This window comes from Anthonomus grandis, chromosome 14 (assembly GCF_022605725.1).
Source record: "Anthonomus grandis grandis chromosome 14, icAntGran1.3, whole genome shotgun sequence".
Classification (NCBI taxonomy): domain Eukaryota; kingdom Metazoa; phylum Arthropoda; class Insecta; order Coleoptera; family Curculionidae; genus Anthonomus; species Anthonomus grandis.
The window spans coordinates 1,191,487-1,214,933 of NC_065559.1; the positions used below are offsets into that span (position 1 = coordinate 1,191,487).

A 23,447-nucleotide genomic window follows, 5' to 3' on the forward strand; every position below is an offset into this window, starting at 1 on the left:
ATAACTCAAAAACTGGGGCACCTACAGATATGAAAATTTATATGTAGATTTTTCAATTAAATTCAATAGACACCTTTTTAAGCGTTTTTAAAAAAATATACAAAGTACAAAGAAAAAAAATATAAATTTGAAAAATTTTAATTTTTTTGTCAAGGAAATTGAGAAAATGGCCATAACTCATGAACTGAGGCACCTACAGATCTAAAAATTTATATGTAGATTCTTCAATTAAATTCATTAAACACCTATTTCAGCGTTTTAAAAAAAATGTACAAAGTACAAAGAAAAAAAATATAAATTTGAAAAATTTTAATTTTTTTGTCAAGGAAATTGAGAAAATGGCCATAACTCAAAAACTGGGACACCTACAGAGCTGAAAATTTATACATAGATTCTTCAATTAAATTCATTAGATACCTATTTCAGGGTTTTTGAAAAAAAGTACAAAGTACCAAGAAAAAAAATATAAATTTGAAAAATTTTAATTTTTTTTGTCAAGGAAATTGAGAAAATGGCCATAACTCAAAAACAGGGGCACATACAGATCTAAAAATTTATATGTAGATTCTTCAATTAAATTCATTAGACACCTATTTCAGCGTTTTTAAAAAAAATGTACAAAGTACAAAGAAAAAAAATATATATTTGAAAAATTATAATTTTTTTGTCAAGGAAATTGAGAAAATGGCCATAACTCAAAAACTGGGGCACCTACAGATCTGAAAATTTGTATGAAGATTCTTCAATTAAATTCATTAGACACCTATTTCAGCGTTTTTAAAAAAATGTACAAAGTACAAAGAAAAAAAATATATATTTGAAAAATTATAATTTTTTTGTCAAGGAAATTGAGAAAATGGCCATAACTCAAAAACTGGGGCACCTATAGATCTGAAAATTTGCATATAGATTCTTCAATTAAATTCATTAGACACCTATTTCAGCGTTTTTAAAAAAATGTACAAAGTACAAAGAAAAAAATATAAATTTCAAAAATTTTAATTTTTTTGTCAAGGAAATTGAGAAAATGGCCATAACTCAAAAACTGGGGCACTTACAGATCTGAAAATTTGTACGTAGATTCTTCAATTAAATTCATTAGACACCTATTTCAGCGTTTTTAAAAAAATTTACAAAGTACAAAGAAAAAAAATATAAATTTGAAAAATTTTAATTTGTTTGTCAAGGAAATTGAGAAAATGGCCATAACTCAAAAACTGGGGCACCTACAGATCTAAAAATTTATATGTAGATTCTTCAATTAAATTCATTAGACACCTATTTTAGCGTTTTAAAAAAAATGTACAAAGTACAAAGAAAAAAATATAAATTTCAAAAATTTTAATTTTTTTGTCAAGGAAATTGAGAAAATGGCCATAACTCAAAAACTGGGGCACCTACAGATCTAAAAATTTATATGTAGATTCTTCAATTAAATTCATTAAACACCTATTTCAGCGTTTTAAAAAAAATGTACAAAGTACAAAGAAAAAAAATATAAATTTGAAAAATCTTAATTTTTTTGTCAAGGAAATTGAGAAAATGGCCATAACTCAAGAACTGGGGCACCTACAGATCTGAAAATTTGTATGAAGATTCTTCAATTAAATTCATTTGACACCTATTTCAGCGTTTTAAAAAAAATGTACAAGGTACAAAGAAAAAAAATATAAATTTGAAAAATTTTAATTTTTTTGTCAAGGAAATTGAGAAAATGGCCATAACTCAAAAACAGGGGCACATACAGATCTAAAAATTTATATGTAGATTCTTCAATTAAATTCATTAGATACCTATTTCAGCGTTTTTAAAAAAATGTACAAAGTACAAAGAAAAAAAATATATATTTGAAAAATTTTAATTTTTTTTGTCAAGGAAATTGAGAAAATGGCCATAACTCAAAAACTGGGGCACTTACAGATCTGAAAATTTGTACGTAGATTCTTCAATTAAATTCATTAGACACCTATTTCAGCGTTTTTAAAAAAATTTACAAAGTACAAAGAAAAAAAATATAAATTTGAAAAATTTTAATTTGTTTGTCAAGGAAATTGAGAAAATGGCCATAACTCAAAAACTGGGGCACCTACAGATCTAAAAATTTATATGTAGATTCTTCAATTAAATTCATTAGACACCTATTTTAGCGTTTTAAAAAAAATGTACAAAGTACAAAGAAAAAAATATAAATTTCAAAAATTTTAATTTTTTTGTCAAGGAAATTGAGAAAATGGCCATAACTCAAAAACTGGGGCACCTACAGATCTAAAAATTTATATGTAGATTCTTCAATTAAATTCATTAAACACCTATTTCAGCGTTTTAAAAAAAATGTACAAAGTACAAAGAAAAAAAATATAAATTTGAAAAATCTTAATTTTTTTGTCAAGGAAATTGAGAAAATGGCCATAACTCAAGAACTGGGGCACCTACAGATCTGAAAATTTGTATGAAGATTCTTCAATTAAATTCATTTGACACCTATTTCAGCGTTTTAAAAAAAATGTACAAGGTACAAAGAAAAAAAATATAAATTTGAAAAATTTTAATTTTTTTGTCAAGGAAATTGAGAAAATGGCCATAACTCAAAAACAGGGGCACATACAGATCTAAAAATTTATATGTAGATTCTTCAATTAAATTCATTAGATACCTATTTCAGCGTTTTTAAAAAAATGTACAAAGTACAAAGAAAAAAAATATATATTTGAAAAATTTTAATTTTTTTGTCAAGGAAATTGAGAAAATGGCCATAACTCAAGAACTGGGGCACCTACAGATCTGAAAATTTGTATGAAGATTCTTCAATTAAATTCATTTGACACCTATTTCAGCGTTTTAAAAAAAATGTACAAGGTACAAAGAAAAAAAATATAAATTTGAAAAATTTTAATTTTTTTGTCAAGAAAATTGAGAAAATATCCATAACTCAAAAACTAGGGCACATACAGATCTGAAAATTTATATGTAGATTCTTCAATTAAATTCATTAGACACCTATTCCAGCGTTTTTGAAAAAATGTACAAAGTACAAAGAAAAAAAATATATATTTGAAAAATTTTAATTTTTTTGTCAAGGAAATTGAGGAAATGGCCATAACTCAAAAACTAGGGCACATACAGATCTAAAAATTTGTATGTAGATTTTTCAATTAAATTCATTAGACACCTATTTCAGCGTTTTTAAAAAAATGTACAAAGTACAAAGAAAAAAATATATATTTAAAAAATTTTAATTTTTTTGTCAAGGAAATTGAGAAAATGGCCATAACTCAAAAACTGGAGTACCTACAGATCTGAAAATTTGTATGTAGATTCTTCAATTAAATTCATTAGACACCTATTTCAGGGTTTTTGAAAAAAAGTACAAAGTAGAAAGAAAAAAAATATATGTTTGAAAAATTTTAATTTTTTTGTCAAGGAAATTGAGAAAATAGCCATAACTCAAAAAATGGAGCACCTACAGATCTGAAAATTTGTATGTAGATTCTTCAATTAAATTCATTAGACACCTATTTCAGCGTTTAAAAAAAAATGTACAAAGTACAAAGAAAAAAAATATATATTTGAAAAATTTTAATTTTTTTGTCAAGAAAATTGAGAAAATGGCCATAACTCAAGAACTATGGCACCTACAAATCTGAAAATTTGTACATAGATTCTTCAATTAAATTCATTAGCCACTTATTTCAGCGTTTTTAAAAAAAATGTACAAAGTACAAAGAAAAAAAATATATATTTTAAAAATTTTAATTTTTTTGTCAAGAAAATTGAGAAAATGGCCATAACTCAAAAACAGGGGCACATACAGATCTGAAAATTTATATGTAGATTCTTCAATTAAATTCATTAGACACCTATTTTAGCGTTTAAAAAAAAATGTACAAAGTACAAAGAAAAAAATATAAATTTGAAAAATCTTAATTTTTTTTGTCAAGGAAATTGAGAAAAAGGCCATAACTCAAAAACTGGTGCACCTACAGATCTGAAAATTTGTATGAAGATTCTTCAATTAAATTCATTAGACACCTATTTTAGCGTTTTTAAAAAATTTACAAAGGACAAAGAAAAAAAAAATATATTTGAAAAATTTTAATTTTTTTGTCAAGGAAATTGAGAAAATGGCCATAACTCAAGAACTGAGGCATCTACAGATCTGAAAATTTGTACGTAGATTCTTCAATTAAATTCATTAGACACCTATTTCAGGGTTTTTGAAAAAAAGTACAAAGGACCAAGAAAAAAAATATATATTTGAAAAATTTTAATTTTTTTGTCAAGGAAATTGAGAAAATGGCCATAACTCAAGAACTGGGGCACCTACAGATCTGAAAATTTGTATGAAGATTCTTCAATTAAATTCATTAGACACCTATTTCAGCGTTTTAAAAAAAATGTACAAGGTACAAAGAAAAAAAATATATATTTGAAAAATTTTAATTTTTTGTCAAGGAAATTGAGAAAATGGCCATAACTCAAAAACAGGGGCACCTACAGATCTGAAAATTTAAATGTAGATTCTTCAATTAAATTCATTAGACACCTATTTCAGCGTTTTTAAAAAAATGTACAAAGTACAAAGAAAAAAAATATAAATTTCAAAAATTATAATTTTTTTGTCAAGGAAATTGAGAAAATGGCCATAACTCAAAAACTGGGGCACCTACAGATCTGAAAATTTGTATGAAGATTCTTCAATTAAATTCATTAGACACCTATTTCAGCGTTTTTAAAAAAATGTACAAAGTACAAAGAAAAAAAATATATATTTGAAAAATTATAATTTTTTTGTCAAGGAAATTGAGAAAATGGCCATAACTCAAAAACTGGGGCACTTACAGATCTGAAAATTTGTACGTAGATTCTTCAATTAAATTCATTAGACACCTATTTCAGCGTTTTTAAAAAAATGTACAAAGTACAAAGAAAAAAATATAAATTTCAAAAATTTTAATTTTTTTGTCAAGGAAATTGAGAAAATGGCCATAACTCAAAAACTGGGGCACTTACAGATCTGAAAATTTGTACGTAGATTCTTCAATTAAATTCATTAGACACCTATTTTAGCGTTTTAAAAAAAATGTACAAAGTACAAAGAAAAAAAATATAAATTTGAAAAATTTTAATTTGTTTGTCAAGGAAATTGAGAAAATGGCCATAACTCAAAAACTGGGGCACCTACAGATCTAAAAATTTATATGTAGATTCTTCAATTAAATTCATTAGACACCTATTTTAGCGTTTTAAAAAAAATGTACAAAGTACAAAGAAAAAAATATAAATTTCAAAAATTTTAATTTTTTTGTCAAGGAAATTGAGAAAATGGCCATAACTCAAAAACTGGGGCACCTACAGATCTAAAAATTTATATGTAGATTCTTCAATTAAATTCATTAAACACCTATTTCAGCGTTTTAAAAAAAATGTACAAAGTACAAAGAAAAAAAATATAAATTTGAAAAATCTTAATTTTTTTTGTCAAGGAAATTGAGAAAATGGCCATAACTCAAGAACTGGGGCACATACAGATCTGAAAATTTGTACGTAGATTCTTCAATTAAATTCATTAGACACCTATTTCAGCGTTTTTAAAAAAATGTACAAAGTACAAAGAAAAAAAATATAAATTTGAAAAATTTTAATTTTTTTGTCAAAGAAATTGAGAAAATGGCCATAACTCAAGAACTGGGGCACCTACAGATCTGAAAATTTGTACGTAGATTCTTCAAATAAATTCATTAGACACATATTTCAGCGTTTTTAAAAAAATGTACAAAGTACAAAGAAAAAAATATATATTTGAAAAATTTTAATTTTTTTGTCAAGGAAATTGAGAAAATGGCCATAACTCAAAAACAGGGGCACCTACAGATCTGAAAATTTGTATGTAGATTCTTCAATTAAATTCATTAGACACCTATTTCAGCGTTTTTGAAAAAATGTACAAAGTACAAAGAAAAAAATATAAATTTGAAAAATTTTAATTTTTTTGTCAAGAAAATTGAGAAAATGGCCATAACTCAAAAAATCGAGCACCTACAGATCTGAAAATTTATATGTAGATTCTTCAATTAAATTCATTAGACACCTATTTCAGCGTTTTTAAAAAAATGCACAAAGGACAAAGAAAAAAAATATATATTTGAAAAATTTTAATTTTTTGTCAAGGAAATTGAGAAAATGGCCATAACTCAAAAACAGGGGCACCTACAGATCTGAAAATTTAAATGTAGATTCTTCAATTAAATTCATTAGACACCTATTTCAGCGTTTTTAAAAAAATTTACAAAGTACAAAGAAAAAAAATATATATTTGAAAAATTTTAATTTTTTTGTCAAGGAAATTGAGAAAATGGCCATAACTCAAGAACTGAGGCATCTACAGATCTGAAAATTTGAATGTAGATTCTTCAATTAAATTCATTAGACACCTATTTCAGCGTTTTTAAAAAAATGTACAAAGTACAAAAAAAACAAATATAAATTTGAAAAATTTTAATTTTTTTGTCAAGGAAATTGAGAAAATGGCCATAACTCAAGAACTGAGGCATCTACAGATCTGAAAATTTGTACGTAGATTCTTCAATTAAATTCATTAGACACCTATTTCAGCGTTTTAAAAAAAATGTACAAAGGACAAAGAAAAAAAATATAAATTTGAAAAATGTTAATTTTTTTGTCAAGGAAATTGAGAAAATGGCCATAACTCAAGAACTGAGGCACCTACAGATTTGAAAATTTGTACGTAGATTCTTCAATTAAATTCATTAGACACCTATTTTAGCGTTTTTAAAAAAATGTACAAAGTACAAAGAAAAAAATATATATTTGAAAAATTTAAATTTTTTTGTCAAGAAAATTGAGAAAATGGCCATAACTCAAGAACTATGGCACCTACAAATCTGAAAATTTGTACATAGATTCTTCAATTAAATTCATTAGCCACTTATTTCAGCGTTTTTAAAAAAAATGTACAAAGTACAAAGAAAAAAAATATATATTTTAAAAATTTTAATTTTTTTGTCAAGAAAATTGAGAAAATGGCCATAACTCAAAAACTGGGGCACTTACAGATCTGAAAATTTGTACGTAGATTCTTCAATTAAATTCATTAGACACCTATTTCAGCGTTTTTAAAAAAATTTACAAAGTACAAAGAAAAAAAATATATATTTGAAAAATTTTAATTTTTTTGTCAAGGAAATTGAGAAAATAGCCATAACTCAAAAAATGGAGCACCTACAGATCTGAAAATTTGTATGTAGATTCTTCAATTAAATTCATTAGACACCTATTTCAGCGTTTAAAAAAAAATGTACAAAGTACAAAGAAAAAAAATATATATTTGAAAAATTTTAATTTTTTTGTCAAGAAAATTGAGAAAATGGCCATAACTCAAAAACAGGGGCACATACAGATCTGAAAATTTATATGTAGATTCTTCAATTAAATTCATTAAACACCTATTTCAGCGTTTTAAAAAAAATGTACAAAGTACAAAGAAAAAAAATATAAATTTAAAAAATTTTAATTTTTTTGTCAAGGAAATTGAGAAAATGGCCATAACTCAAAAACTGGGACACCTACAGAGCTGAAAATTTATACATAGATTCTTCAATTAAATTCATTAGATACCTATTTCAGGGTTTTTGAAAAAAAGTACAAAGTACCAAGAAAAAAAATATAAATTTGAAAAATTTTAATTTTTTTTGTCAAGGAAATTGAGAAAATGGCCATAACTCAAAAACAGGGGCACATACAGATCTAAAAATTTATATGTAGATTCTTCAATTAAATTCATTAGACACCTATTTCAGCGTTTTTAAAAAAATGTACAAAGTACAAAGAAAAAAAATATAAATTTGAAAAATTTTAATTTTTTTGTCAAGGAAATTGAGAAAATGGCCATAACTCAAAAACTAGGGCACATACAGATCTGAAAATTTGTACGTAGATTCTTCAATTAAATTCATTAGACACCTATTTCAGCGTTTTTAAAAAAATTTACAAAGTACAAAGAAAAAAAATATATATTTGAAAAATTTAAATTTTTTTGTCAAGGAAATTGAGGAAATGGCCATAACTCAAAAACTAGGGCACATACAGATCTAAAAATTTGTATGTAGATTTTTCAATTAAATTCATTAGACACCTATTTCAGCGTTTTAAAAAAAATGTACAAAGTACCAAGAAAAAAAATATATATTTGAACAATTTTATTTTGAGAATTCATTTTATTAGGCTCCAAATTGCGCAACTTTATTATCACCTTTAGACTCACTTAAAGGGTTTAAAACAGTAAAACTGCCACTGCATAAAAAAAATTAATAATTCTAATAAAAAATGCGGCGTAACCGACCGTCAGACACGTCAAACGCAGGGATCACTCGCTCCTCATCCGGTCTGATTTATCGTATTTCGAAATTGGTTTGTGCGAATCGTTCTTTTGTGATTTTTTTCAGTAAGTGTTTTATTGATTAATTTTGCTTTTGTACCGTAAACCGAATAAACCCTCTCTGGGTTCAAATCCTGAATAGCCTATTATATTTTTTTTTAATTAATACAAATAATTCTTAATAAACTTGATGATCTATTTTGAGCGAAACGTCCTGTTTAGGTCATAGAGTCGCTATCCTACTTTAGTTCACTGTAGTATCTAATATTTGACTAGTCTCAGTTCAACGTTGTCATACTTAACAAAATATCCATAAACCTCCAGTTTCTCTGTAAAAAAAAAGAAATAAAAATCGGAACTCTTAATTGATTTTTAAAACAGTTAAAGAAGGTACGAAGATCAAAAGTCAAAAGAAGTAATAAAAGGAAATAGGATCGGCGATTTATGTTAAGAAGTTTTCCGATTAAGGGTGATGATTGTTAATGAAGGAGAGAGGGGGATGTGCTGAATAATCGACCCCTCTAGTCTTTTAAGAGAAAAAAAAAGCCGGTTTTACGGTATCTTTTTACGGAAGGTCGTTCATTAATGGCTGACGTGAATAAAATCGCCATTTTTACGCTGTCGTTAAGTATATAATTCGATTCAAAATATTTAATGCTTCACGTCATACGTATGTGTGAACAAGAGAGTACATTGCCTAGACGTTCATTTTTATTAAAATAAAAAAAGACAAGAGAAAAAGGACAAGAATACGTCGCTTTACTAAAAATATATCAGAAATTAGTATAAAAATAGATCAGTTTTTTTTTATAATTTTTTTTTTTAATTCCAGGCACTTGGTATTCTTTTCCATATATTTCAAGAAATTTTAATTATTTTTCTACTTTATTCCAGGCATTTGAAATAATCTATTACATATATTTTAGACCTATAATGCAGCTAATTTTTTTACAATTTTTAATAATTAAAGTCATTTTTAATAATTCTTAAATATTTTTATCGTTTTTCAAATTTTTTTTTTTTTAAATAATTTTTTATTTTATTCCAGGCATTTAGTGTACTTCAGGTACTTCTAATAATTTTAAATATTTTTTTTAATTCAGTCCCTTATTTTCAATCTCTATTAAACAATTTTTAATTATTGTTTACTCAATTCTTACTACAGGTATTGAAATAATTGTTTACATTATTCCAGGCACTTGACAAATTATTTTAAATTTATATAAAAATTTGCATATTTCAAATTTAGGCATTTTTTGTGTGTTTTAGGTACTTTTAATAATTTTTTTATTCCAGGCACTTGACATTATTTATAATCTCTTTTAAATAATTTTGAATTACAATAAATTTCATGCATTGACTATAAATGAAAAATTATATCATTAGTGCCTGGACTATAAAACAAGACCTTTCGCTCTGACGTACTGTCACTGAACAGTGTTGTCTTTGTCTAACGCTCGTTTACAAGGCCAATCTTGCGCAATGTTGCTTTCTCGCTCCTATACATTCCATATTTTTTAATAGTCCAGGCGTTTTTTGTAAATTAATTGCTTTTAATAAATTAATAAAAATCCATGCAAAATTATGTCACTAGTGCCTGGACTATTAAACAAGACCGTCTATTTTCTCTCTTTCTTTTCTCTATTTTTTTTTAATTTCAAGCACTTGCCTTTTTTAATTGTAATCTCTTTAAATATTTTAAATTTAATTCCAGGCATCATTTATTTTTATTTATTTATTTGAAATAATTGTTTACATTATTCCAGGCACTTGATAAATTATTTTAAATTTATATAAAAATTTGCATATTTCAAATGCCTAAAGGGTGTGAAAAATTAATTGAAATGCCTGGATAACGCACAGACGTAAAATGCCTAGAATAAAATAATAAATTACCTAAAAAACATGGAAAATTATTACAAATGCCTGAAAGACAGAAAAAAATTATATACCTGAAACAAAAATAAAAATAATTTAAAATATACTAAAAATTAAAAAAAAAATCATTAAACGCCCAAATGACGTGTGAAAGTATCTTTAATGCCTAGAGATTATTAAAAAAATTCATCATTATATTTCAAGTGCCTGGAATAATTTCAAAAATTGACTCATATGCTAAAAAAATTGCATTCAATTTCAAATGCCTGAAAAATGAATTTAAATGCCTGGAATGAAGCGAAAAATTATTGAAAATGATGTCAAGTGTCTGAAATAAAGAAATAATTACTTGGGTACTAAAAAACTCCTTATAAAGAAAATACTACTTGCAGTCAATAGACTACGAACCCCTAGTTATTTTTCTACGAACTCCTATTTATTTTTGCCATTATTAATTATATTAGAATAATGCTCACAGGCTCCTAATTATTCTATTATAAATTCCTAAGGTATGTTGTGGACTATAAACCTTATTAAATCAAAAATGACCACTTTAGAACAAATCACCCTTATATCTTTCCAACTAAGAAAAAAAAAACGATTTTCTCAAGAAGGACTTATGGTAAATCACTCATATCTTCTCAAATAATTGAGCTAGAGTCAAGAGGGTTATTACGAAAGTTGAAGAACAATTGATTGTCTACCAGAAATTGTTACTTTCATTTTTATTGAATGAAGAATTCATGAGATGTATCCATTTGAATTTTGGTGTACGTCAGCACACCGTTATTGCATCAAGCTCTAAGTTTTCGATGGATAACTGCTGATCTACTAAAGCTAGATTCATAAAGTAAACTTTATTAAATTGGGAATGAATTATTGAATGAACAGCTAGAGATTTTTTGATTTTTACAATAGATAACTCTTTTTTAGACAAGATTGCAAGTAAATAACTCATATCTTCCCTGGGAGTTGATCTGGAGTTAAATTAACCAGAAACAGGTGTTTTTATTTTGTTATTCGTTTTTTTTTATATTTTTTATATTCCAGGCACTCGATATTATTTTCGATATCCTTTATGAAATTTTAAATATTTTTTACTTTATTTTAGGCATTTTACGTTCGTGTATCTTCCAGGCATTGAAATTAATTTTGCATTTAAAATATGCACATTTTTTTAATATTTACAATAAATTTTATGTATTTCTGTTTTTTTTTTTATGCCAGGAATTGGAATTTTTGTTCTATATATAAAGAATTTGACGTAATGTTTTAGGAATCGCACGAACTAATTTTCCATATATTTTAGGCATTGTACGTAATTTTTCATGTTTTCCAGACACTTCTAATAATTATAAATAATTGTTTATTTCAAGCAATTGACAATTTATTCTCAAGTTTTTTAAGGCAACTTTAAATATTTTGTACTTCATTGCAAATACATGTACAAATTTATCAAATGCTTGGAATAATGTAAATTATTATTTAAATTCCTGGTATAAGTTGAAAAAATATTTAAAATGCCTAAAAGCCCTTGATACAAGTGCCTGAAAGGTTGTTTATTAAAAAGTATTTGAAATGACTGAAAAATTAGTGAATTTCAAATATTTGAAAGGCTATTTGGAAAAAAAATCCTAGATGCCTAGAATAACTGAAATGAAAATATTTAAAAAAATCCATCATATTATTCTTGAAATATATACAAATAAATTTTAAAATAAATTTAAAAAATTATTAAACGCCCAAATGACGTAATATAAATTTTAATGCCTAGAAACGTTAAAAAAAATTATCAAGTGCCTGAAATCATTTCAAAAATTGCTTCACAAGCTAAAAAATTTGCAATGAATTGCAAATGCCTAAAAAATCAATTGTAATGCCTGATATAAAGTGAAAAATTACTTTGTATATCTGGAAAACGTGGAAAATTATTGCAAATATTTCAACACTCATAAACAAGTACTTCTAATGCCTTAATAAGGTAAGAAATAATTTGTAAGGTCTGAAGAATAAATTAAAAAAAAGTATAAATCAAATGCCTGGAATAAATTTTAAAAATTATTTAAAATTGCCTGAAAGAAATTAAAAATAAGGTCAAGTGCCTGAAATAATTTCTTGAGTACTTAAATATTCCCTATAAATAAAAAATTCTTTGCAGTCGGTACATTACGACCCCTAGTTACTTTTCTACAAACTCCTATTTATTTATTTATTTATTATTGCTTATAATAATTATAGGATATATATATATATTATTTTGTTATTGTTTTTTTAACATTTTTTTAAAATTTTAGGCACTCGATACTATTTTCCATATATTTCAGGCAATTTTAAATATTTTTCTACTTTATTCCAGGCATTTGAAATAATCTATTACATATATTTTGGATCTATAATGCAGTTAATTTTTTTTGCAATTAATTTCTTTTGTATTTGAAGTAATTTTTAACATCACTTAAGGCATTTTTAATAATCATTAAATATTTTTATCGTTTTTCAAATATTTTTTTTTTAATAATTTTTTATTTTATTCCAGGCATTCAGTGTACTTCAGGTACTTCCAATAATTTTAAATATTTTTTTTTTATTTCAGTCCCATATTTTCAATCTCTATTAAACAATTTTAAATTATTGTTTACTTAATTCTTATTACATGTATTGAAATAATTGTTTACATTATTCCAGGCACTTGACAAATTATTTTAAATTTATATAAAAATTTGCATATTTCAAATTTAGGCATTTTTTATGTGTTTTATATTCCTTTAATAATTTTTTTATTCCAGGCATTTGACATTATTTATAATCTCTATTAAATAATTTTAAATCACAATAAATTTCATGTATTGACTATAAATGAAAAATTATATCATTAGTGCCTGGACTATAAAACAAGACCTTTCGCTCTGACGTACTGTCACTGAACAGTGTTGTCTTGGTCTAACGCTCATTTACAAGGCCAATCTTGCGCAATGTTGCTTTCTCGCTCCTACACATTCCATATTTTTTAATAGTCCAGGCGTTTTTTGTAAATTAATTGCTTGTATTAAATTAATACAAATCCGTGCAAAATTATGTCACTAGTGCCTGGACTATTAAACAAGACCGTCTATTTTCTCTCTTTCTTTTCAGTATTTTTTTTTTAATTTCAAGCATTTGCTTTTATTAATTTTAATCTCTTTTAGGTAATTTTAAATATTTTTTATTTAATTCCAGGCATTTAAATTTATTTATTTTAAAAAATTGACGTAATAGTGCAAAAAATAAATTGAATACATGAAGTAAAGTAAAAAAACCAAACAAATTTAACACAAGTGTAAAAAAATTGCAAATTTCAAATGTCTGAAAATGTCATATCTTATAAAAATAAAAATAATTTAAAATAAATTAAAAAAAGATTTAAACAAATTATTTATCACCCAAATGACGTAAAAAAATAATTTTTAATGCCTAAAAACATTAACAAATGTATCAAGTGCCTGGAATAATTTCAAAAATTGCTTCATATGCTTAAAAATTTGCTTTCAATGCTTAAAAAACCTGAAAAATTATTGCAAATATTTGAAACGTTTCTAATGCCTTAATGACGTGAGAACACAAGTTCTAAAGAATACACTTTAAAAAATATAAATCAAATGCCTGGAATAAAGTTTCCATATAAAAAAATCTTTGCAGTCGATAGACTACGAACCCCTAGTTATTTTTCTACGAACTCCTATTAATTTATTAATTTATTATTGCTTTTAATAATTATAGGAGATGTTGTTTTTGACAGATAACTTCTGATCTACCGAGGCTAGAAGCATAAAGTAAACTTCATCGAATTGAAAATGACTTATTGTACAATATTGGTAATAACTGTTAAAGCTCTAAATTTATTACAATTACAGATTTTCCAGTTATTACAATAGATGACTCTATTTCAGATGACACTGGAAGTAACTGACTAACATTTTCTCTGCAGCTAGAGTCACAAAGTTCTTAAATAGAGTTGTAGAAGAACTGATTATTTACCAGAAATTATTATTTTTATTATGTTATTGTTTTTTTTTTATTCCAGGCACTCGATATTATTTTCCATATATTTCAGGCAATTTTAAATATTTTTCTACTTTATTCCAGGCATTTAAAATAATTTACCTATAATGCAGTTAATTTTTTTACAATTAATTTCTTTAGTATTTGTAGTAACTTTTATCATTACTCAAGGCATTTTTAATAATTTCTAATTATTTTATATATAAAATGAGTGTTTTAAGTTTTGCATTTAAATCTATGTAAGAACGCCTAAAGAAAAGCTAGAGTACCCTTTTGCCCTAAATTCTATATTAAGGGAGTTATGGGCGATTCCTTGAAAATGGTTCGAATATTGATCTCAAAAATTTCGAAAAATTTAAAATTCAAATAAATCAAAAAACAAAATTACCAGAAGGTACAGCGTTAAATTAGCATAAAAAAAGCCCTATAACACTTTTTTCTAAGCTTCATAATAAGGCCACAAGAAAATTTGGAAAAAATATTTTGTCAAAAAAAATACTCAAAAATTGACTTATAACTCGAAAAAAAAGTCAAAATCAAAGAATGGCCCTTTTGTAATAAATAACATGAAAACATTCGCTCAAATATGATTATTAAAAGAAATTTTGGAAATTTTCTGTATTATTCCCACACTGTTGGGCGCCAAACTGTCTGAATTGATTGAACCTTTATATATCCAAATATATTTAATTTAAAATTTATATATTAGTCTATTACAATTATTTTTATATAATCATTATATAATTTTATTGCAGTGATACAAGCAGTGAGCTGGGAAGAATGGTGGACCTATGACGGAATTTCAGGTAAGCAATAATAATCACAAATTTTCAAAAATTCTCCCAATTTTAATGAAACTTTCACTATTCAATTTAACAATAACTGGACTAATTAAGTGTTGCCACTGCTACGCCTTTCCTTATTTGTTTATTTATTCTCCCCAATTTCTATGATAAACCAAAGTTTTCTTTTATATAAAATAATAACGGGACAAAGTTTCTTTCGCAATGCATTCTTTATACTTTTCGTCGTTATAATATGAAAATATGTGTCAAAAAAGCCATATATCAATGGGAAGGAGGGCGGAGCGAACTTTTCTCTCCGATACGTACAATGGAACACTCTTTTAAAAAGGGAAACTTTTTTGATTTATCAATTTTATTTTTATAGCTGCGAGTTTTCGTTTTTTTTTTCTTCTAATACTAAATATAAATATTATCGTAAACGGCGCCTGGAATTGAAAAATAATTAGTTTACGACTAAATTGTCCCTTTAATTCCAAGAGAATATTCCAGGCAGTTGAGGTAATTCCTGGACAGATTTGTAATTCCATTAATTCACGACTATATAGTCCCTCTAATATTGGATTTAATTAGTTTTTTTTTCTCTCTATTTGTTCTTTTATTAATTTTTATATTACTAATGCTGCTTGTTTGTCAAAACATTTGTAATTATTAGTATTTTGGGGCAAATCTGTATTTGATACCAAATAAAGAAATATTTATTTATTTATTATTATTTATAATTCCAGGAGGATTATTTGGATAAGTCCAGGCAGTTGAAGCAATTCCTGGACGTCGTTCAACTGCCTGGAACTGAAAAAGAAAACATCAATTTAAGACTATATAATCTCTGTAATTCCCGGAGAATATTTGGGAAATTCCAGGCAGTTAAGGTAATTCCTGGACGGATTTGTAATTCCATTAATTCACGACTATATAGTCCCTCTAATATTGGATTTAATTAGTTTTTTTTCTCTCTATTTGTTCTTTTATTAATTTTTATATTACTAATGCTGCTTGTTTGTCAAAACATTTGTAATTATTAGTATTTTGGGGCAAATCTGTATTTGATACCAAATAAAGAAATATTTATTTATTTATTATTATTTATAATTCCAGGAGGATTATTTGGATAAGTCCAGGCAGTTGAAGCAATTCCTGGACGTCGTTCAACTGCCTGGAATTGAAAAAGAAAACATCAATTTAAGACCATATAATCTCTGTAATTCCCGGAGAATATTTGGGAAATTCCAGGCAGTTGAGGTAATTCCTGGACGGATTTGTAATTCCATTAATTCACGACTATATAGTCCCTCTAATATTGGATATAATTAGTTTTTTTTCTCTCTATTTGTTCTTTTATTAATTTTTATATTACTAATGCTGCTTGTTTGTCAAAACATTTGTAATTATTAGTATTTTGGGGCAAATCTGTATTTGATACCAAATAAAGAAATATTTATTTATTTATTATTATTTATAATTCCAGGAGGATTATTTGGATAAGTCCAGGCAGTTGAAGCAATTCCTGGACGTCGTTCAACTGCCTGGAACTGAAAAAGAAAACATCAATTTAAGACTATATAATCTCTGTAATTCCCGGAGAATATTTGGGAAATTCCAGGCAGTTAAGGTAATTCCTGGACGGATTTGTAATTCCATTAATTCACGACTATATAGTCCCTCTAATATTGGATTTAATTAGTTTTTTTTTCTCTCTATTTGTTCTTTTATTAATTTTTATATTACTAATGCCGCTTGTTTGTTAAAACATTTGTAATTATTAGTATATTGGGGCAAATCTGTATTTGATACCAAATAAAGAAATATTTATTTATTTATTATTATTTATAATTCCAGGAGGATTATTTGGATAAGTCCAGGCAGTTGAAGCAATTCCTGGACGTCGTTCAACTGCCTGGAACTGAAAAAGAAAACATCAATTTAAGACTATATAATCTCTGTAATTCCCGGAGAATATTTGGGAAATTCCAGGCAGTTAAGGTAATTCCTGGACGGATTTGTAATTCCATTAATTCACGACTATATAGTCCCTCTAATATTGGATTTAATTAGTTTTTTTTTCTCTCTATTTGTTCTTTTATTAATTTTTATATTACTAATGCCGCTTGTTTGTTAAAACATTTGTAATTATTAGTATATTGGGGCAAATCTGTTTTTGATACCAAATAAAGATATATTTATTTATTTATTATTATTTATAATTCCAGGAGGATTATTTGGATAAGTCCAGGCAGTTAAAGCAATTCCTGGACGTCGTTCAACTGCCTGGAATTGAAAAAGAAAACAGCAATTTAAGACTATATAATCTCTGTAATTCCCGGAGAATATTTGGGAAATTCCAGGCAGTTGAGGTAATTCCTGGACAGATTTGTAATTCCATTAATTCACGACTATATAGTCCCTCTAATATTGGATTTAATTAGTTTTTTTTTCTCTCTATTTGTTCTTTTATTAATTTTTATATTACTAATGCTGCTTGTTTGTTAAAACATTTGTAATTATTAGTATTTTGGGGCAAATCTGTATTTGATACCAAATAAAGATATATTTATTTATTTATTATTATTTATAATTCCAGGAGGGTTATTTGGATAAATCCAGGCAGTTGAAGCAATTCCTGGACGTCGTTCAACTGCCTGGAATTGAAAAAGAAAACATCAATTTAAGACTATATAATCTCTGTAATTCCCGGAGAATATTTTAGGCAGTTGAGGTAATTCCTGGTTCTGCGATCAACTGTCTAGAATTCTTCATTTTTAATTTTAATTTATTTGTAATTCCAGGCAATCAAACAGCTCATTCTCGATTGTTTAAAATTGAAAAAAAAATTATTACAATAATTCCTGGACGGATTTGTAATTCCATTAGTTTACAAATATACAGTCCCTTTAAATCAGATGGCAGACATTAGGCAATTCAAGAAATTTTTGGATGTTCGTTCAAGTGGCTGAAATTTTCGATTTACTATTTTAAATTATTTGTAATTCCAGACAGTCAAACAGCTCAGGCTCAATTACCTGGAATTAAAAAAAAATAATTTACGACTTTATAGTCTCTGTTATTCCAGGAGGATATTTTGGGAAATTTTAGGTAGTTGAGGTAATTCCTGGACGTGCATTCAACTGTCTGAAATTCTTCATTTTTAATTTATTTGTAATTCCAGGCAGTTAAACAGCTCATTCTCAATTGCCTGGACTTGAAAAAAAAATTATTACAATTAGGTATCTGTAATTCCAGGATGATATTTTTTGGGAAGTAATTCCTGGACGTAATTCTAAAAATATTTTTTTTTTCATTTAAAACACATTTTCCTTTCTCAAAGCATTTTTTACGTATTAATTTTTTAAATTTTGAGTCAGTTTTTTGAAAAATTAGATTTTTAAAAAATGTTTGTGCCGTTATTATCAAACTTAAAAAAAAGCGTTAAATAGCTTTTTTGATTCCTCTTTACCACTCTACCTTATAGTAATTTTGTTTTTTGATTTTTTTAAATTTTGAATTTTTCGAAATTTTTGAGGTCAAAATTCGAACCATTTTCAAGGAATCGCCCATAACTTCCTTAATATAGAATTTAGGGCAAAAGAGTACTCTAGCTTTTCTTTAGGCATTTTTGCATCGATTTAATTGCAGAAGTTAAAACACTCATTTTATATATAGTTTTAGAAAAAATCGACAAAATATAAAAATTGTCTTTTTTTTTATTACTCCAAAAAGATCATTATTTAAATAGTGTCCTGTAATTAAGATTTTATTTATTGGTGCAGTCTAGTAGGATCTACCATAAGAACTTTGGCGCCCAACAAAGTCCGAATTTCGCCAAAACACTCATTTTTCTCTTTTTTTTATTTTAACCTTTTCACAATGTAAGTTAAAAAAAAATAAAACACAACCCTTTAAAAAACCTGGATGGTAAAATTTCAAGCAATTGCAGTCGAATAGCTGAATTAGTTAAGTCCGGCGGACGAGCAGCCGGGGGTGGGTCGGCGGACGGCGGGGGGGTGGTTCGGGAAGGGTTGGACGATAAAAATCAAATTTGCTTCCTTTGTGGAGCGTTGGCCAGCCGGAAATGGAACACAATAACGCGGCTATACCGAGGGCGTTATTTTGATATGCTAATACAGCACTCACTCACTTGTTTATGCTAATGCAACCCCCCCCCCCACCCCCGTAAGGGTGGTTTTCTTTTTTGAAATTCTAGTAAGGGTTGTTTCTAGTAATTATACATCTTCAAAAGGTACGAGGTAGCGATAGACATTAGACAGTAGATATATAAACAAGGCACAGTTCATGTTTTTTTGTATGTTAATGATTGTCTTAATAAAACTTTAAATAGAAAAAAAAATATAAAAGCCTTATTTTTTTTTTTAGTAAAAGTACCCTCGCCATTTAATTATTATTCGGTATAACGTTTTTGATTCGAAAGTTTAGAGGCCCCTCGAAAAGTTGTCGAGCATCAACTTTTAATGACTGACGCAATTTGTTGTAATAATTATAAACAAGTTTAATTTAATTATTATTTGGTTAAATTTTCCTAAAGTGAGGGTCCGTCGTAGTTTTATCTATGGTTATTCGGTTGCTTTTTTAATGAGCAGATGCTGTTTTAAAGGTAGGAGTACCTGAATGGTTCAGTTATTTGAGTATTTCTGATTTTTTACAAAATTTTAGGTTCTTAAATTGTAAGAAAGGTCAAACTTTTGGTTTTTATTCCACACTGTTGGGCGCCAAAGTTCCTATAGTAAATCCTAAGGACTACAGCATAAAGAGGCTTTATTACCTCAAAAACCCTTGCAAAATAGGTGTCTCAAGTAGTAATTAATATTATAATAAAAGTATAGCTCCTAAAATTAATAAAGGGGTATACCCCAAAAATAAAAAAACTTTGAGGGTCGATATCTCGGCTTCTATGGGTACTATCTGGAAAATTTCAACTACATTGAGATAAACTGAGATAACAATTTGATAAACTCTATTGGATAAACTGAGACAGAGATATGTCCGAAAAACCTTTTCGACAGAAAATTTATTTACTGAAGGTGCAACACATTTCAAAAGTGATTCCATGTGAAGTGAAGTTTGCCTCATATCGATCAGCGTAATAAAAGAGGAGGCCTTACAACACGCAAACAAACCACTCGTTAACCATTACGTTATTTTCCACTTCAATTTTCTTTATTTTGAAACGTTATTTATTGTCCATCTCAGCTTGAAAGGGAACATATTTGATGCAGTTGGTAGTCTATAAACCACTAGTTATATTTCTACGAGCTCCTAGTAATAATTGACCCGAAAAAAGGCATGATTTCTAATAATTATCGAATATAACTAGGGGAATTGCGTTATTTCTAACAGAGCTTTTGGTGCTGTAAGCTCTAATGGTGCCTCTGACAAAGGTACTGGGACATTATCAAAGAAATCACCAATCTCCAGACCTGCTAAAACCGACTTTTTTATTATTATATTGTTGCAAAATCGTGTATTCTATCTATTAGGCGACGTATCGGTGTCCGTTTAACTGGATCCTAATCCCTTTAGCCGTGACTATACATCAAAGGCAAACACGGGGAAAATTTACAACGGCTATTTGGCTGCATACAAGAATATGATTTATCGGAAAACAGATCGGTGAAAAATTTACAAAAAAAAAGAGCTAAACTCGGCCATATTTTGCCGGTTTAATCCGGCTTATTTGCCGTCCTGACACAGAGATCCCGGTCTGTATCTCATTTTTAATCTTGGGATTATCAGGGATTTTCTTCCGAGGGGTTTTTTTTTAGTCCCTATAACGCGTCATAAGAGGATAACTGTTGTCGTTTATTTTAATTAGATTTTATTGGCGGTTTAAATGGCCAGATTGCGTTTTGCAGATTTAGACTTGTTATATATTTTATTTTGCACTAAAGCTTCTTATAGGGAATTTAATTGTTTTTAATTTTGGTAATTAGGAAAAATGTCATAGGAGCAACACTAACTGTGATATTAACGAAAATGTGTTCGTAAATATATACCCCTAGTTATAATTTTTTTTTTAATTTCTCGCTATTAAAGCTACATGAAACTTGCATTAAAGTTTCTTAAAGGAAATTTAATTCTCTTAAAGTTTGATAATTAGGAAAAATGTCATAGGAGCAACAGTAACTGAGATATCAACCAAAATATGCCCGGACATACCCCTAGTTACAAATAAATTGTTATAAATTTGATCAGCAAATATCTCGAAGAATGTTCAAGTTACATGAAATTTGCTAAAAAGTTTTTTAAAGGAAATTTGATTGTCTTTAATTTTGGTAATTAGGAAAAATGTCATAGGAGCAACAGTAACTGAGATATCAACCAAAATATGCCCGGACATACCCCTAGTTACAAATAAATTGTTATAAATTTGATCAGCAAATATCTCGAAGACTGTTCAAGTTACATGAAATTTGCTAAAAAGTTTTTTAAAGGAAATTTGATTGTCTTTAATTTTGGTAATTAGGAAAAATGTCATAGGAGCAACAGTAACTGAGATATCAACCAAAATATGCCCGGACATACCCCTAGTTACAAATAAATTTTTATAAATTTGATCAGCAAATATCTCGAAGACTGTTCAAGTTACATGAAATTTGCATTAAAGTTTCTCAAAGGAAATTTAATTTTCTTTAATTTTGGTTCTTAGGAAAAATGTCATAGGATCAACATTGACTGAGATATTAACAAAAATGTGCTCGTAGATACATACCCCTAGTTATAAATATTTTTTTTAATTTCTCGCTATTAAAGCTACATGAATCTTGCATTAAAGTTTCTTAAAGGAAATTTAATTCTCTTTAAGTTTGATAATTAGGAAAAATGTCATAGGAGCAACATTAACCGAGATATCAACAAAAATGTACCGGTAGATACATACCCCTAGTTACAAATAAATTTTTATAAATTTCATTAGCAAATATCTCCAAGACTGTTAAAAGTACATAAAATTTGCACTAAAGTTTTTCATAGAAAATTTAATTGTCTTTAATTTTGTTTATTAGGAAAAATGTCATAGGAACAACATTAACTGAGATATCAACCAAAATGTGCCCGTACATACCCCTAGTTACAAATAAATTTTTATAAATTTGATCAGCAAATATCTCGAAGACTGTTCAAGTTACATCAAATTTGTTAAAAAGTTTTTTAAAGGAAATTTAATTGTTTTTAATTTTGGTAATTAGAAAAAATGTCATAGGAGCAACATTAACTGAGATATCAACGAAAATGTACCAGTAAATACATACCCCTAGTTACAAATAAATTTTTATAAATTTGAACAGTAAATAGCTCGAAGACTGTTCAAGTTACATGAAATTTGTTAGAAAGTTTTTTAAAGGAAATTTAATTGTCGTTAATTTTGGTAATTAGAAAAATGTCATAGGAGCAATATTAACCGAGATATTAACCAATATGTGTCACTAGATACCCCTAGTACCCTAGTAAAAATTATCCTTTAATAAGAATTACAAAAAATTATACGGAAGCTATCTAAAAATTAATTAAAAAACCTTAAAAAATTAATGAAAAACTTATGAAATAAAAAAGATGTATTAATTTATCAATATAAATTAACCACTAATAAATAGAAAATAATTAATTAATATTCATAAGGAATTCACAAAAGTTACTTAAAAAATCAAAATTACTAGAAAATTGGAAATTGATAAAAATCAATTATAAGAAAAATTCACATATAAATTAATGGAAACTCACTACGAACAATCAATAATAGAAGAGGTCATATATAAAAATTGACAAATATCAATAAGAAATCCTTGCAAATTAATCGGAAACATGAGAATAATTTATGGAAATCGTTTAATAATTAATTAAAATTTCATTAAAAAAAAACCGTTAATGTAGAGAAATTAATTAAAATTTCATATTTTTCGTTAAAAATAATTAAAAATGTATGAAAGTCTTATGTCATCTAACCATGGAATTTTCTTATAAATCGTAATATACAAATCTTTAGAAATAACATGGTTATCAATGAACAACACCTATAATTAATTAATTAATTAAAATGACTTTATGGAAATAATTTTAGGAAAATTAATTAAAAATCACTAATTTCTGGATACAGAAAAGATTTTTTTAAATTATTTTGAAATTCATAAAAATTACTTAGAAATTGATGAAAATTAATTAGGACAAAATCACCTGGTAATAATCTAACGTAAGACTCAATAGATATGATTAATTAGGATCAATATTAACTGAGATATCACCTAAAATAGAAAGTAGATACCCCTAGTTATAAATAATTTTATTTTCAATTTGATGATCTAAAAATATCTCGAAAACTGTTAAAG

At 26.6% G+C, this 23,447-nt stretch overlaps 1 protein-coding gene across 3 annotated transcripts in view; it reads left to right on the forward strand.

Annotated features, from left to right (window-relative positions):
- Positions 1–23,447, forward strand: part of LOC126744515 (carbonic anhydrase-related protein 10) — a 440,398-nt gene that overhangs the window by 79,854 nt on the left and 337,097 nt on the right. For all 3 annotated transcript variants that reach the window (XM_050451949.1, XM_050451950.1, XM_050451951.1), the window contains one exon: positions 15,067–15,117. In XM_050451949.1, the coding sequence (XP_050307906.1) occupies positions 15,067–15,117 (51 nt within the window). The remainder of the gene's footprint in view (positions 1–15,066; positions 15,118–23,447) is intronic.